Source organism: Centruroides vittatus, unplaced genomic scaffold, assembly GCF_030686945.1.
Source record: "Centruroides vittatus isolate TY-2023 unplaced genomic scaffold, ASM3068694v2 scaffold_386, whole genome shotgun sequence".
Classification (NCBI taxonomy): domain Eukaryota; kingdom Metazoa; phylum Arthropoda; class Arachnida; order Scorpiones; family Buthidae; genus Centruroides; species Centruroides vittatus.
The window spans coordinates 2,012,045-2,031,373 of NW_027122706.1; the positions used below are offsets into that span (position 1 = coordinate 2,012,045).

The 19,329-nt window shown below is 27.3% G+C and overlaps 1 protein-coding gene across 1 annotated transcript in view; it reads right to left on the reverse strand.

Moving 5' to 3' along the window:
- The window catches only part of rg (rugose), a 209,974-nt gene that overhangs the window by 58,268 nt on the left and 132,377 nt on the right, over window positions 1-19,329 (reverse strand). The window contains exons 34-36 of the mRNA XM_067286654.1: window positions 16,678-16,972; window positions 16,032-16,190; window positions 15,813-15,949 (exon numbers count right to left, since the gene is read on the reverse strand). Of these exons, the coding sequence (XP_067142755.1) occupies window positions 15,813-15,949; window positions 16,032-16,190; window positions 16,678-16,972 (591 nt within the window). The remainder of the gene's footprint in view (window positions 1-15,812; window positions 15,950-16,031; window positions 16,191-16,677; window positions 16,973-19,329) is intronic.

Sequence of the window (19,329 nt, forward strand, 5' to 3'; positions counted from 1 at the left end):
TATAAATTGCATATATCGTGAAATATTTGCTGCCATAAATATCTATTGGATGATGACTATTGTCAAACCTTTTCCTCCACATTTATTTATATTATTCAATTTTTTTTCTTTTTTTAAGCGAGTCAAAAGTTCTTTTAATAATTAACTATTGACGATACATAATTCCATTATAAACTTAGGTAATTGTATATTATTGTTATTGCTTAATTCATTTTTATCCAGTTTATCTCATTTTTCAAATTTTTTGAGGAAATTCCTATTAATTTTGTGTGTGAATTTCTCCTTTTTTTTTAGAAATGTACTATTAAAAGTTTTTGCCCGGATAATGAATTTCACGTATCATATTATTTGTTGATGGCCAACATTTCTCTTTCGGTTACATCATCTTCCATAATTTTTTCTCCACTTGAATCATACTTGTAAAAGGTTTCAACCTATACAACCTTTTTTTCAGACGTTCATAGTTTTAGTCCTGACTGCATTTTGGATAGGATGATTTTTGCCTGTGTATTATTTTACAACCAACTACTGGACCTATCTGCGTAAATAGGACTAAGATGAGTTCTTTCGTAACTGAAGGATCTAAATTACCGACGTGTAATGTATGCGGCTGATTTTCACTATTATAGTAATGTAAAACTGAATGGACATGATGGCGATCGAGAACTCGTATTGGGTACTTGTCAGCATAGATATTAAATAAGTGAAATAATTACACTGAAGATTTTTCATTGGAAATATTTGTGGCGGCCTGCTGGAGTTACATTACGTGACGAACAGCCGCCGTGAGTGCTTTATTTATGCTCGTATACGGTATATGTAAAACTATAAACAAGAATGATTCAAATAAAACACTATACAGAAGAGCGATGCGGTCTGATAACGTTCAAAAACTAGGCAAAAATGTGTAAATTTAAAAAAAAAAAAAATGTATTTAATGATGACAAGAATGTAAGATTTGTAAATTTGATTAGATAAAAATTCACGAAACAGAACAAAAATTGTTTTCATAATAATGCCGAAATATTAATTAATGCTTCACTAAAACAATTCCATCAAATTTGACAAATTGTTTTAGTGAAGCATTAATTAATATTTATTAGTATTTCGTCATTATTATGAAAACCATAAAGTGTTTCATTTAAACTACAATACAAATATAAATATATTAATTCATATAAATGTATACTTAAAAAAAAATTAAACTGAATGCTTTTGGCCTGCGTGTTAATTCAAATGACGACAAAATAATAATAATAATAATAATAAAATAAAAAGGCAAATACGAAAAGTAATGCATGTATGTTTGTATATATATTTATGCCAACTTTATATATACACATACACACACCAATTTTTATTAGACAAATGACCAAATTTTGAAAGTCTGTAAAAATCTAAAGCCTTATGTACAGTACATGTTTACATATCAGTACAAAGACGAAGCAAAGGAATACCAACAATGTTTTGGTCTTTATGGCACTTAAAACCTATTGGTGCCTATTCGAACTATGTTCAAGTGTCCCGAAGGTCACGTTTGTTGGCGAGAGACGGCATTTCCCTCGACTCATATTCCACGTTACGCGTAGTTTGCAAGATGTGTAACATGGAGTATTTTAGTCCAGTATGCAATATTCAGCTTGTGTTTTCGCGAAGATGAATGCAATATTCAATACTTTCTTATTTAAAACTTCCAAAATCATTTAAATGTAGTGAAAGATTTATTTTAATGTTATTAGATTGTAGTTACAAAGCGTCTGAATATTCAATAAAACAACTTTACTTGGATATTAACAATTGGGACTAAGCGGAGATGTTCTGTCCCATTTTTTTTTCTTTTTTTTTATATAGCCGGTGTCAGTAATGAGGGCTTTTTGTTTTGCTTTTCCAGAAGGTGAGCAACAAAAATAGGGTAAATAATCCATGCAGCCGCTGTTGATGCTTGGTCTGTTTAAAAATTAAATTCTCATTATTTAAGTAAGCATTCAACACTTACCGCATTTTGCCCTCATGCATGTGAAATAATGAGTGAATATATCATTACATAAAAGTGTACCGAATTTTGAGTTTTTTTAAAAAAAAAAAGAAACTCATACAAGCATAATAAATTACGATTTTGTGAAAAAATCGTAATTTATTATGCTTGTAAAACACTTTCTGTGCATTTAAAGATTAAGTATCCCACTTTTCCCCCACCTTCTCCTATGTGTACGAACTATAAGTTATGAGTAATTGTTTAGGTCCTAATATTATATTATATTATGTAGGTTACATACATGATGATAGATGTGCACTTGTTGTCGTCATTATCATATAATTTCCAATAATAAATGAGACAAAAATTACTTAAAGATATTTTCTTTTTCCACGGATATATTTAAGCAGAAAAAAAAGGAGACTAAATTTCTCTAGTCGTATCTGACAGTGATTATTAAGCTTAATCACACACCGAGATTTTTCTTCATATAAAAACAACAACAGAAAGTAAAGTACAAAAACATATTTCTGCCGTGGTGTACATAAAAAAAATAAAAAAGTAAATTGAGCAGGGTTCAATTTTCGCATTTAATCCGGACTTATTGCAGAAAGTCTAATTCTAAAACTGATCTCTATAAAGTTATTGTATTTGAAAACAATGAAAACAAAATAAATGGTACGAATACTTTACCAAGTTTTTAGTTTTTATAAAAATATAAATAAATAAAAACAAATTCTTCACAAACGAAGTTAGCCTATATAGGCTATATATTCAATACAATCACATACAAATGTATTATTGAAAATAAAACAAAAATTTAATTTGTTATACTTATTTAATGTTTGATATTAAAATTTCCCAATAAAATCGAAAAATTCTCATTAAAAATGTTGCAAGAATGTTTCATGGCAATCAACACTTCGTATTAATAAAACCGAATTTTAAAAATAAATCCAAACAAAACATTTTTGCTTGATTGACTTATTTATATAATTAAGTTCGATCATTTATTTTTATAGACGAAAATATACTTTAATAATAAACAAATAGATTACGGGAAAGTATAAAATTTATTTTAAGTGTGAGCCGTTTCGTTTATGCCAATAACAATAATTATTACATGGCAAAAATAAATCTTGCCAACGTTTATTTGATATAAATAATTTCTTAATAAATATCTTTGACGTTTGATATAAGAAAAATTAATGTACAGTACAGGTACATAAGAATTTTTTTTTTTAAATCTAATCTTCTATTTCTTTACATGTAATATTTAGCTCCTATTTAAATTCCAATCAATACTTTAGAAATAATGACGATTTAATTTTCTTTAAAAAGTATGCCAGGTTATACACTTCTTCATACGCTAACTTTTCATCAGCATTTATTACGCATACCTTTATGGATTATATAATAAACAATATTATATACATATATATATATATAATCTACGAAGCATTTATGAACCATCTGTAATCGTAATATTCGATAAATTTATATTAAGTTTTAATATTTAAGATTCAATTTTGTTAAAAGGAAGATTTTGTGATATTTTTAGTAGTAAAAAAAATCGAAATTGGAGCATCTTTCCACAATCTTTAATTCCAATTACATATTATATACCATTTTTTAACAGCTTATTTTTTGTATTTCCGGAAAGATTATGATTTTTATTAAACAAACTGTAACGTGTTATTCGTTACGTGAATTTTCTTATATATATTTAACATTAGAATCAATTTAAAAAGGGTTATATTTCCAAATGTAAGCTCAACATCCTCAAGAAAGATACTCTGATCCAAGTAAGATACGAAATTTTGATGGAGGATTATGAAAATCTGAGATATCAAGCATTTCAGATGCATTACAATAGCGTGGTAACGCATAAGATCACCTATAACAGAGAACGCATCAACACCACTGATAACGATCCAACAGTCAGCAATAGCGAATTAGTACTTAATGGATACAAAATCTATGTGTTGACATCATCTACCTTCTACGTGATCACGATCAACATCCATATTACGTTACATTTAGCAAAATCAACGATTAACTGTACACCATAAACAGCGATTAACTTTTATGAAAACAAACCTTTGAATTTACGAAACCGCATCTAATTATTTTCGGATTTAAATTATAAAGAATGAATAAATTTACTTGAAAATCAAAGTGATTTTCTTCAAACTCGCAATATAACTTCGAAAATAGAGAATCAAAAGTAACTATTTCTAATTGCTTCATAACCACTACAAAACTATTTCCTAGATTTAAAAAAAAGTAGAAAAATAATAATAATAATGCATGGTCTTCCAGTTGCCAACGGTTCTGTAAGACAGTGGCAGAGAAATCTCTCGAGAACGTCGGTGACAGCTCTTGATTTAAGGTTACCGGTAACCCATTTTCATCGATCGAAGGCGGCGAACTTAAGAAAGTCAATCCATTTGATTTTTTTTTTTATTTTATTTTATGTTTTTCTTTCCTGTCTGGTCAACGAACTCGCTTTCGCGGGAATGCATTTTTAGTTTTAATATAAATCGAATATTTAAATAGGGAAACAATACCCGTAAATAATCTTGAAAAATTTAATATACTAAATTTAAAAATATATCGTTAATAGATTTCTAATTTAGTAACTACGGAGATATATATATTTTTTAAATTTAATAGAAAACTTGGAGAAAATATTCTACTTGAATTATTTTATATTTAAACAATACCTTAAACCGAAAATAACGGAACAAAAATATATCCAATTAAAGCATTTTTAAAGGCCCTTAAAGAATTATTTTTCCTGTTAAAAAATTAATGATGATTAAAATAATTTAGGAATGTTAATAGTAACTAAGAAATCATCTGTTATTATTTATAGTAAGCGATCATTAATCACCGATTACACCTAATCAGTTTTCCAATTATTATTTAAATAATTATAAGTCTATGAATTTGAAATATGTTATATAATAAATGGCTTATAATACTGAAAATTTCTTATTATACCAGGTTTAAATTCATCTCAATAATAAGAAGTAATTAAGCAAAACACATTATTATAAACATTAAATGGAGCATTTCAACAAGAGAGATACGCCAAACTTAATTATTCGTTCCAGCTATATTTAAAAATATGTAAGATAATTTTATTCTATTTTATTTTTTTATACATCTAAGCTATAATTAAAATAATTACATTTTAAAAAATCTAAAATAAATAATAATGTTTAAAGCTAATTAAAAGAGTCCGGTTTATTCAGTGACATATTGGGGCAAATTATTATATGAAAATAATTTAATAGTAACGCTGAAAGCATATTTTTTTGTGCAATTAAATAATTTATACGAAGATAAATTGAAGAGAAAATTAATTACGTTTATATATTTATTTAGCAAAATATCAACCATTTCAATATGACGGATTTGAATATAAAGAATTAGTTCGATTAAGTTTTGTTTTACAAAAATAATTTAATTATTTACTATTAAAATTTATAAAAGAAGGATTTAAATCAATTCTAGTAGTTTTCAATTAAAAGTCAGAGTAGATTTGATTGAATTTCTAATGTGAGACGACAATTTGTAACGGATTTTATGGTAAGACGTCTTAAGTTAGCCCTTCAGAAATAGACGTAGCAGCATTGCTATCAGTTAGCATGGAACAAATAATATTTTGAAAAATCATACACAGTTCTATTCATATTCCAATACGGATCTTTAGAGATAATTAATAATTTAACTGATAAAATTATGTAATTCTATACAACAAATTGGAAAGATTTGTTTAATGTAAAGCTAATATTAGAAATATTATCTCTCATTGTTGTAACTACCAAAAAGGGGTTTGTAGGATTGTAACTGTAATTGATGTAAGGTTACTAAAAAAAATCAAAACTGTCGCAGAGAACACCTATACTGAAGAGGGATCGGTACAAACTCCGATCCGAAATGCATATAGCTTAAATAAAGATCTGTGAATTAAAATTGTCTTCTGAGTGGTTCTTGACCTCTGGTGAACGTCAGTTTCGAAGGACATAACAAATTTATTTATTTGCCTACAAATCCCTTTTTGATGATTACAAAAATTTAAATGGAAAGATTTGTCTAATGTTTGATTCTTTTAGAAAAGCATTAAACGATAAACGAGTGATAAACGTTAAATTGAACAAAGATATTTCTAATTCATATTCTTCAATTTATATCCATACTTTTTTGTATTTTTCCTGTCATAATATCACATTTCAAATTCAATAGTGGCAAAAAAGTAAAAAAAAAAAAAAAGTGTATTCGAAAGCGTCACTATTTCTTAAAAAATAAAAATATGATAGCAATGGCATTAGATTAAATTTTAAACCCTTTATGAAAAATTCCGAGGTCCGGAATGGATAAAATACCAGATCCCTCATTGTACTGGTAAAAGAAAATTATCTCCTTTATTGACCATCTGCATGGTGTAACAAAGGCCTATTTTAGTTATAAATCATAACTGACAGGTTGTTTATATGTAGGAGATGAACTGAATATTTAAGATTAAAATTATTTGAAATTCAATTTCAACAAATCTTAGAAATTTTCTAATCCGTACAAGAAACGCTATACCAATGCCATCTGTTAACGAATGAATGAAATTAACTGTTTCGTGTTTTAACAATTACAGAAACTATTTCGTTCGATTTTCATTTAATACAAGGAAATACAGTTAATTACTAATTTCGAAGTCTTGTTATTTACTTATGTATTCGATATAAACTTTTATTTTAGTACATGCGTATAATGAACAATTTTCTTAGATGGCACGAGATGATAATTCACACTATTCCGATACTTCTGTAGTGATTTATTGAATAAATTAACACTTGATACGTTTACCTAATGTTATTTCGTAACATCACCAAATTCATTCATTCCAAATCTTGCCAAAAAATGGCAAGATTCATTAAAAAAATATTCTAAAAATCGAGATAAAATAACGACTTTACCGGTATAGCCTAATCATACTCTGAATAACCATTGATATGTAACAGATTTACCATAAGCACTAATACTGGGTCTTTTATTCCCAACAATTCTTATTACATACATTCAATAATTCACGACAAAATTCCCTCCTATGACTTCATAATGTACTGACGTTATAGGATTTAGGTGCGATGTTTCTAGATGTATCGCAACACTGCTTTACGATTACATTTCATGAACGTGGGTTTAAGCTATTGATTTACGAAAATTAACTATTTACTATTAAAAATTTTTGAATGATTTAAGTTGAAATCTGTATTAATGTAATTATAACGTAGAACAGAACTAGAGTGAATTTTAGACTCCAAACAACACTTGACAATTTGCTATTTAGTAGACTTAACTTATGGACATAACTGAATTGGAATCATCCATCCATAATTGTTAGTCAGCATTTTCCTAATAATGCCGCTATGATTACTTTTTTTACCTATGCACTTTTCGACTGAGATTTTTTATGGCTAATATCAGCAGTAAAAAATATCGGGACAAGTGAATCCATACTACAACGCCTAATATCTAGTTTCTTGTTGTTATTTAGCACTTAAAATTGTTCAATTTTATCAAAAAAAAAAAAAAAAAAATTTAAATTCGTATCTATCAAAATTGTTTCTTTTGATGAGAAAGAAAATATCGTATTCTGGAAAAAGAATTATAATTCATTAAAATAAATTCCTTTTCCGTTATGACCTTTACAAATGCAATACATCTGAAAACTCCCGTGAATTTTTTTTTGTTTTTTTGTAGATAGGCGATTTATAGGAAATATTTAACTTAGGCTACGTACTATGCAAATAAAATTCCATGTATTTGGAAGATTCAATATGGATTGTATGGCGGGTCTCAATTTTTTCTGATTAAGGAAAAGCTAGGCCTACAACAGAACCTGCCTATCAGCACGAGTCGAGAATAGGAACGACACCCTATGTATTCGAACTAACAATGGCAAGTTACGAGTGTCCGAACAAGATTCAAATCCAGATCCAAAATAAATTACGTGTTAATTCTACACGTTCTAATAAGTATTGTGTAAAAAGATTTTTTCAAAAATTATTACTTTTTATATATATAGGGCATATATTTTTTTAAAATAATGAAAAGGCCATTATTTCTCGTCTCGTTCGATAAGTATACATTCAAAAATACTTTCCTAATTAAAAAGTGAAATCAATTTAATAACAACTGTGATTAATTAACATCGGTATATAGTGGGCTATACTGCTGGCTATAATTGCACGCATTACGGACGGCCTGATCAGCAAAAGTGGGAATTGGAACCGACGCCTAACCTCTATTACCCACGATAAATTATATTCGGTCTGAAGCAGATTTAATTTAATAGTAGCAACTTGTAGAAAAGCTCTCTTCTAAAAACTTTTTTAAATTTGCCTAGCAGTAGTAAGTCAATTTTTAATGTAATTAAACTATTTGGGTATAATGTAAGTATATTCTGAATATTTTGATAACAGATCGTCCACTAACGAAACGGTGTTATGTCGTTAAACAAAAATGACCAAAGACAAAGGCTATTTCATCCAATTCCAATTAAATACTATACTTGTACATCGGGTGATCGTAAAGCAGCCCTATTCAACGCCTTCTAGAAGCAATGTGGCAGTTCAAACTCAACCAAAATTTGTATGCTGATTTTTTTTTATATAGGGAAGAGATTCTTCAAGACAAAAATTTAGTTCTAAAACTAACACCTTATAGTACTGCAAGTAGCAAAAAGTAACGTGCTACGGTCAATTTCTAGGTGTAAAAATGCTATTCGTACAGTAATACCATTCGTATCATACTTCTTGGGTATTACGTATTACCATTCGTAATACTGTAGATCAGCAGTAATTGTGATGATCGCACCTTTCTTGCAAAGCTATTTAATGAAAATAATGCCAATGCCGCGAGTGAGCTTCGAGAATTGCGACCCCTTAATTGAAAAATTGCGGAAGATTTTTTGCCACAGTGGTGAATTTATAAGAAAAGTTCTTCCTTCCGGAAATCTGTTTCACAAATACAGAAATGTCTGCATACAAAGTTTGATTGAATTTGAATGCTACATATCCCTCCAGACAGCGTTGAACAGGAATACTTTAATTATGATCCTATATAATCGGCTCTGCTAAGCTAGCCGATCATATATTTAGTCAGTATTTTGTACTAGATGGGAGGTTTAGACAGCAGTTACAGCTAGTCATAACGAACTTGCCAAAGCGATCTTTTTTGATTGTTATGGTATTACAGAAAATTTGAATCATTTGTTAATGATTCAATGATCCAAATGAAGCTGTAGCCTACATGGACGTATTCGGCTTGAACTTGGTAGGAATCACACAAAACAAGCAGTTCTCAATATTAGTAAAAAGTAATCCAACTAGAAAAAAACCGTTAAACCTGATAGTCTGGAGTGTTACAGTAGTAAAAATGATCAAGACATAACCACCGCGTTCTAATTTTACAACTATTCGTCATCATTATCACTTTAGCCGAATTATGTCAATTTCTTAAAACAAAGTTTATCACTTTGCCTATAATCTGGAATCCAACGACTGATTTCTGAACTTCCAACTTATCGAATAACTTATCGAATTATACCTACTTAAATTACTCAAAAAAACAATGAATCAAAATATTTATTAGTTATTCATAATATATCCTGATTACATCGGATTATTCGCTACATAAATATAATAGAAGAAATAAATATAATAAATGCATATAAATATAAATAAAGAAATACATAAATATAAAGAAGTAAATATAATATATAATTAGAATGGTTATTAATGGAAGATAGATAGTTCTTATTCTACAAATGTAGTGTGAAACAATTTTTAGCATTTTAAATTTTCACACTTTTAGAATTTGAACCTTTTCGGAAATTCCACAGCAGCAGACTGACATCTTCATCGATGGCAATCTGATCGTTATTTGCACTTTTTTCATTTCTAAATATCATTTGATTAAATAAAATTTTAATTTATTTTATTGAATTATTATTATTTTAATCTATTTAAAGCATTTGTTCTTTTATGAAGCTGTCTTTGATAGTTGTGTCAGATGTTATAAGTTAGCATTGAATATATTTAAGACTATATCCTTGAATCATAAAAACTTCACAAATGACTTTTATTAAGATGTACAGTACCTTATTTTTGATTGTAACACCTCGCCTTAAAAATAAATTATGTTAAAATATACCAGATAATTTTGCTCTCTACAAATAGCTTTGTTTCATATTGAAGTCAGCTAAACGGTGAGGGATGGAGAGACACAGATTGGTATCAGTAATAAAATTATGAGGGTCTTAATCGGAAACTAAAATAATTCACACTTACATTTATGGATTGTTAAAATCTCAATCAGTATCCTATGACGAGGTTATTCAAATACAAGTAAATTATCGCTAAATAAAAATAACGAATTTCTATAAAATAAACATACTTCTAATAAACTGCTAACGATTTTTTTCAATTTATAAATTACTGTAAAGCTGAATTTAACTGTTCCTAGTTAAGCTAAGCGATACTTTCATTGGTTTTTAGTTAAAATGCATTCAACCATTAGTATTTTAACTAAAAACTAATGCATAAATAGATAAATGTTTTATTTAGTTGTATATGTTACCAGGACAAAGTCCGTTGCGTCGACAAACCTAAGTTTTAGGTAATCCACAGATTACAACAGTTTAGGCAAAGTACGAAATGTTTTTCGGCTTTGACTAAAAGAAATGTAGGAAAACTTGGGTGTGCCACAAGAGGGTTAGGCAGAGTCTAAACTGTTGTATTCATTTCGGAGTTTGCCGAGAAAAATCAGTCAAACCTAGTGGACCGACAATTCTACAAGATCATGAAGTAAACACGATTTATTCCGCATTTTCATCAATTTGTCTTTAAATTAATTATTAAAAAAAAAAAAAAAAAACATTTAGTGATTTATTCTTAACTTATAAGGCCTAAGATTTTACTTGTAAGAGATTAGTTTCATATATAACTGTAATATGGTTAGAAGTGTTTTTACTGTTTTATTATGAATGAAATAGAATTATAATAGCTATTCGAAAATTAGCTATTAAAAGCTTTTACAAAAATATGTCAAAATCAATTAGATAACAACAGTATTACATTCTGTTATTTCTTTGTTGTTTGAAAAATTCTGACAAAGAATATTCGTTAAAAATATACCTTCAAATAGTGCAATCTTTTTTTAAACAAAAAATATCCTAACATTTTCTTGACAAACAAGGATTGCAAACGTCCGTGAATACATAGTAGTAGTAAACACGTGATCACAATAACAGCATTATTTGTGACTGATGCCTGATCTTTCTGGGTAAACTCTCCTAAATGAATAAAGCAATTTTCGACTTTGCCTATCCTTCTTACGGAATATCTAAGTTTGTCTATACTATATTTCTTTTAGTCAAAATGCGAAAAGCAGCGTCATTTCGTACTTTGCCTAAATTGTAGTGGTAATCTGGGAATTGTCTTGGTAAACCTAGGTTTTACGATACCAACGGACTTTACCAGTAAAATATAATACATTTAATGACGATTTTGATATTAAATAGACTGATAAAATTATGTTATATAAAACAGAAAACAACCAAAATAACCAGAATAAATATACTGATTTTTAATAATAAAGAATACTTTTAAGAAGGTTTTTAGTATCTTGAGTTGAATATGCTCTTAAACTATCATCATCAGTCAAATTTTAAGGCGTAGTAAAGACCGTTTAAAACAAATGAATTAATATACAATGCATAATGTATAAATGAAAATCATAATCAGTTTCTTTAAAAATAAATTGTAAATTAACAAATTAAACATCTCTATGTGCATATTACTTTTGTTTTGATTAAATCTGCTTTTTAATTCAATTTTAAGATTTCAGGTTTTGGAAAAATTCATAAATAATAGCAATGAATGTGATATTGAAATAGTTAAACGTAAAATTAAAATAGAAGTTATTAGTAAACATTAAATAACGATTTATTAACATTTTCCTTTCAATTTTTTAATCTGAAAGTACAAGATTCAACGAAAAATTTGTACAGTATGTAGAGATATTTATTGTCTTTCAAAGTCATATTGGTGTAAATAACGATATATTTCACGCATATTTGAATGATTCGGTGTGTGGATAATGCCACTCTTATAATTGGGTTGTTGGTTTTTGTTCATTTTCATTCTCCCTCTTCTTCGGTTACTTGACCTTTTGGTCTCGACCACCCTAAGTAATAATCTGTTTCCCGGTTGTCGCCTCTGGGTCTTATTTTTGCTTTTCTTTGTGTTAAGTAAACGATACATTTATGATAAACTCTTTTTTAAATATTTTCGTAAATTTAAAAATAATTAATTGTTGAATTAATGACTTATTTATATTTTAGATGAAGTCTCTCTTAAAAGTTATCTTCTCATATATTGAAAGTTATACGTTGAATATATGAAGGAATTTCATATAAATTAATCTCTGTATAATTAAATATGAATAAGCAAAACTTCGAAACAAATAATAGAAACCATTAATATTCTATGTAGATATCACTTCACATAATACATATATGTTGTGTAACTTAGTTAACCAATACAGAAATAAAAATCTGACACAGACTAATTGAAATTATTATTATTATTATTTTTTGGTATTACTTAAATTTCATCCAAAATCCCATAATAATAACAATTTATTTCGAATTTGCTAATTATTAAAATTTAAAGTAATAAAATTGTTAATAATTTAATTATGATACTACATTAATTATTTTTAAAATAAAAAAAAAAACTTTTATTAATTCAGCACATTTTTCACGTGTCTATTTGATGTTATAGTAGTAAAAAAATCGTTATTCTTCATTTATTGTTCCTAAAATTACAGTAAATTTGGAAAAAATACTGTACTTGTTCTTTTTCCTAAGATGCTGTTGTGTTGCTGCTTAGTATTTTTTTTTTTTTTTGTTTCTTACGTAGTTAATATTGATTTTTACCCTCTGTGCCCTATGTTAAGATACAGAGAGGGACAGCATATTTAAACAAATAAAACATTGAAATTGAAAAACAATGAAACAAGTCCTGAGTTAGGACTTGTTTCATTTGTTTGTTATACCATATAAACAACGTGTAAATGCTTTAAACATTGCTTATACTACATTAGACCTGTATAACTATATTTAAATATGACAAAGTTGCAAATGTTTTAAATATGATTCAACAAAGCTGTAAATTTTATTATAATCAAAAGTATAAATAAAAAGAAAGTTGAAAACGAATAGATTATAGTGCTGGCAAATGGATTTATATTTTTATCTTTTAGTTATATTTGTATATTAATAAAAATATTAAATTATAATTGTCATTTTACTTCCTTACTATTAGTTAAATCAATTAAATTATCTGATATATTTTAACATAATTTATTTTTAAAAACCAGATGAATCAGAAATAAGGCACTGTACATCTTAATAAAAGTCATTTGTGAAGATTTTATGATTCAAGAATATAGTCTTAAATATATTCAATGCCAACTTATAACATCTGACACAACAACTATCAAAGACAGTTTCATAAAAGAACAAATGCTTTAAAAAATTAAAATAATTCAATAAGATAAATGAAAATTTTATTTAATCAAATGATATTTAGAAATGAAGCAAAGACCAAAATAAAGTGCAAATAATCATCAGATGGCCAGCGATGAAAATGTTAGCTTGCTGATGCTGTGAAATTTTCAAAAAGGTTTGTTCCTGAAGATATATATAAGCAAAAATAGAATATATTCTCTGTGCAAAATTCTCCTATGGCAGATATTTGTAAAAGTTTAACAAGCTCCCTTCTTTAAATAGATTTTAATGCAAATCATTTGCAGTAAGGTCTAATAGTTCTAGTTGAATTTTCAAAAGTTTATGTTTTGAATTAGTTCAAGTGCTGATGATAAAACATGTCCTTGAAAACAAGCTATGTAAGCTGGATAACTATCCTTCAGGGGAACTGTATTTTGCCTGTCAGTACATTTATCTGGCAGAAAGCTTAGACCAAGGATCTTTAGCCTCTGTTCTATGCTTTACATTCTATGATGTTTTTGATAAGATGAAATTAAACATAATTTTATTTGATACAAAAATTACAATTGTTTGATTCAGATAAATGTTCTGCAACTTTTTACAAAATATTATATTATATTAAACTAACTATTGAACTATAGAATCTTACCATAATTAGAATGTTTCTTCTTGCCTAGAAATAGAAGACTTATTTTCTTCTATGTCAACTTGAGTATTTGCATGAAATGAATACAATTCATCTCAAACGTAATTCATTAGTAGTCACCATAGTTATTTTAATGATAAATTTATATCAAATGTTCTAGCAACTTATTTTAACAAGTTTTTTTTTCTTCTACTTTTTTAGATGCCAGGATTCATAACTTCAGTTTCATAATATGGTAATTAATTAGTCAAAAGTAAAACAAACCAATTCAATGTAAAAAGTATGCAATTGACAAGAATAGTATTTGATGGAAAATAAGATGAAATGTTTTGTTTTAATGTTACATAAATATGTTTCATAATAAGGCAAAATTTTTTAAAAATGTGATTCATTCCTAGTTTTAACTCTGTTGTATGTTGACAGTTGTTGTTAATCAGATATAAGAATCCCAACTTTTAAAACCTATCTATATAAAGAATTTAAAAATACAATGTAAGCATTTTTTTATTTATTGTTCAACTTGATAAAGTTTTCAACCATTACATGGCAACAATCTTTGAAAATCCTGGAATTCCAAGAACTGATTGAGTTATTTGGCACTCAGACACCTCGGCTAATAATATCTGAGACCAGCAGAATGAAAATTAGTTGCAATTATTGTCTCAAATTAGAATCATAATGACTGCAATAATTTGAATTATCTCCAACTGCGAATTAAAATGCTAATAATCAGATTTGACAGATTTTTAGCTAGTTTTATCAATAAAAGCATAATATTTGTTCACTGCTACTTGTTTATTGTTCTGATATTGCAACATTGGTGAATTCAGTCAAAATTGCAACACACTGAATTACATAAACAAAAGCTTCAGCTGCAAAAAATTCTTCTAGACAGTTTGCCTAATTCACTGAATTTGTTTCTTAAAATATAAATTGTATAAAATGCATTATACAAAAAAATTTCAATATCAGTTTGCAAAGGGATAAATCATTTTTGTATCATAGAAAAACAGTGATTTGCTTAAACTATGAATTAAACTTTATCCAGCTGTAAATTTATAAGCAAAATTTTTAATATTTTAATTTTCTAAATATTTAACTATTTAAATTTTACAATTTAATAAATTTTTTGTATAAATAGATTTAATTTGTATTTTTGATTTTATTCAAAAATTTAATATATTTTTAACCAATAATTATTTTAAAATTGTAGAAATTAAAAAGTTAAACAATCTTAAAAGATTCCGAAGATGTATTCAAATTGGTTGGAATATGGTAAATAAGTAAAATTTAGATTTTGATGTTTATCAATTTACAAATTTTTGTATGGTTTAAATTTCAATCAATAAACAATCAATTTTAATGATGCTATTGCATCCTTTGTCCATTTTCAGAGGTATACAGTATTAAAAACTTACATATTCAAATTATATCTCTATGCATTATCTTTTTCAGATACATTTTAATATAATTGAAATTTTGTTATTTCAAATATACAAGTTACTAAAATATAATTTTATTTAAAATACTTGAAAATTAAAATAAAAAGTGTAAATAAAAATATAAATAATTTCTAACAACAAATTAAAATATTTTGTAAGTATACGTACTGCAGGATCAGTCTTTTTAAATTCTTGCTCATCTTCATCTACTTCAAAAAACATTTCTGACTGGGTAACGGAAAGCATTCCTGGTACTACTATTCCAGGGGCAATAAGTCTACATTTTGTACTGAAACTAACAGGCCCTAAAATAAAATATACATATATGTATTAAATATAGACTATGATATAATAATTCTTCAGACTCATTTATAAAAATTATTAAACCTGTTAGTTCTGCATCTAAATCTTTATCATCCCATAAATCACTATCATCAAGCAAATCATTGCTTTGTAAATGATGTTGCTGCTGCTGTTGTTTCCGTGTTGCTGCTAGATGCTTATGAAATTCTTCTCTTGCTTGCAAAATAGCATCTTCTGGAGCACCTGAAAATGTTTACAAAATTATGATTATATATAAATATATAGCACATTTAATGATTATTAAGCATCAAGATTAAATATAGCCTAGTTTTGAAAAAAACAATAAAAAAAATGGAAAAAATTCACAAAATTATATCCTGTCTTTTTTTTTCTGCTGTTAAAAATATTTACCAAATCGTTTTTCTTAATTTTTTATTTCTACAATATAAAAGGATTTCAAATATACTGAAGTTACATTTAATTTGCAGTCCAATATAAAAAAAACATCATAACAAATAAGATATTATTAATAATATAAAAGTATCATAAATATTCCAACAAATTTAGAAACATCAATTTATATAAATTCAAATTATCTCACTCACTCTTTTTTTTTTTTTTAAATTTACATCCTAGTATTATCAAATATCAAGGTCAAGATCTATATTGATTTTATGGATGTAATAAATAATTTTCGTGTATGATTATCTATGCTATTAATGCTACTAACCATGCTCAATGGCAGCTTGTAAAGTAGCCTCAGGGTGACTGGAACCATAAGGATTTTGTACAAAACGCTTGCGTCGTCTAGCATCATCTTCCCAGGAATCAAGTTTCAAATATTCAGTAAGAGGAATATTTGTTGTTTTGGAACCCCATGCACCATGCTTATTTGTCAATATATTTAATATTTTTTCTACAGACTTATTTGCTGTTACACTATCTCTTCTACGAGCAGCAGTAATAAGATGATCACACATTTTTTCTTCTTCTTTCCTATCCACAGTTGTCTGTGCACAAAGTGACTAAAACCAAAAACATTATTACATTTTCATACATTTATAAATATTCAGTTTTAATTATCAAAAACTTTTTATATCAAAAATATTAAATATATAAAATTATTCATATTTAATTCAATGAGGAAACCTTTGGTTTTTAAAGCGAGAATATTTTATTTTCTATACGACAAAATGGATAACTTGTTGTATAGATAATCTAATAATTTTCAGGAACCAGTTTATTATTTAATAAAATGTCTTTTTAGATTATTATGCATGATCATCAGATCCAAACTTAATAACAGTCATTATTAAGTTTGGATCTAAATATGAGATACAATAGCCTCTCACATAAAAACAATTATAGAGCCATTTGCTTAATGAATGAAAATGCTTATCAGTAAAAAAAAAACAGTAAAAATGATTTCTCACATTAAAATTAGATATCATAATACTTACAATCTTAACTTTTCAATATGCTATGTACAGATGACAAAAATATCAAAAGAATTTTAAAGTCCATACAGAAATTGTTGTAATAAAATTTTAAGGGCAGTTATTAAAATATATTTAGATTAATAGAGAAATTTGTATATAGATACATAAGTGTAGACTTCATTACGCAGTGATATAAAATAATGGTAAAGAAAGTGAAAAAGTCTAGGTGCATACAAAGTCAAAATAATACATTAGTAATTGAGTTAAATGAACAGAACAACTAAAAAATCTTTATTTTGTAAAATAAATCAATATCATATGAATAAACAACTACTGTTTTAGAACTATCAGAAAATATGGAATAAAATATAGTCCAAAAAATGAAATGCTATACTTCTAGAAGTTTAAGCTATTTTATGAAGATAAATACACATCATGGCTTGTCTACAAGGGCATCATTGAAGAAGAACATGAGTATGCTCAGAATATTCCTTGAAATGGTGTCTTAAAAAATAAGATTATCAAATTTGTGTAAGAAGTCAAAGCCAGCCTTGATGGCTACACAAAGACCGAATATTAAAATTGGCTAGAAATATCAAATGCTGGTGACAGAATGATTGAAACTGTGTTTTTTAATGAAAAATATGGAACTTAGATGGAACTGGTGAATTTGGATATTACTAGCATGATCAAAGAACCAAAGATTTAATTAAGCTTAAGAGACAACAAGTTATAACTAAGCAATATTTGCATTCTATGGAAAGCCAAATTTAATGCTCATTTTCAGTAAAAATGGATTCTATAGAATTCATTTTTACTGAACTTTTACTGAATTTTTACAAACAAAGAGTAACTTTATAAAGTTACTCTTTGTTTGTTCATTGGGACCAAACTGGAAATTCCAGCAGGACAGTGTACAGTGTATATATCAAACTTGCAGACCATCCATATGCCAAACTTGACTAAAATGTCATTTCAATAAGAAAAAACTTGATATGAATTGTAGGGAGTCTGAACTAAATCTAATAAAAAAATATGTACAAATTATATTATGTCCTATTCTATAGAGCAGGGGTGGCCAACAAGTCGATCGCGATGCCAATTTTGGTCGATCGCTCGCGATGTCTTGACTTAATGTGTTACACTTGTAACTGAATGCAACGCGTGAACGTAACGCGCAAAAGCAACAATATGCATGTAGTTATGACTGGACTCGTAGAAAACACAGCCATTTAGCTTGAATATTTGATACTGTCATGCGGTAGCTTCTTTTCTTTAGTATTAACAATATTATTATTATTAATCAATATTGTTTATCCACGGTGACAACATTGAGTTTCAATTTTTCATTTGTTTAAAATGTAAGTACCTGTTGTTTATGTTTTAAATTAAATTATGGCTTTTCTTACCTATCTATTTACTTGATAAGTGAGCGTTTTCGGCAACAGACCTCTATATTTTTGGATTTTTGGAAATACGTCAATTGAGAAAAATATCCCAGAATCACCAAATGTAGCAAATATATTTATTCCTGTTTCGGAACTACATACCTGTGTGAATTGGCATTTTCATACTTAAAGTTAACGAAGACTAAACATTCTGTCCGGACTGATTCCCATACTGAAGAATCATTATTATTATCTTTGTCAGGATATACACCTAATTATGTTTCCTTGGTAAGAGACGTGCAAACTCAGTCCTCCCATTAATGTAACGTAATAAAATAAATTCTAAATCTGTCTTCATCAGTAGCTAATTTGAATTAATAAATATTGTTAATAATTACTCATGTTGTTTTAATTCCCCCGGACGTGAGTATTTTGGCCCGTTAAATAATTACGTTGTTTTTTACGTAGGTAGATATACAGGGTGTTTCAGTACAAAGAGCACTCCCCGAGCTATTGATAGATTAGCAAAAAATAAATCTAAAAGTCTTATATCAT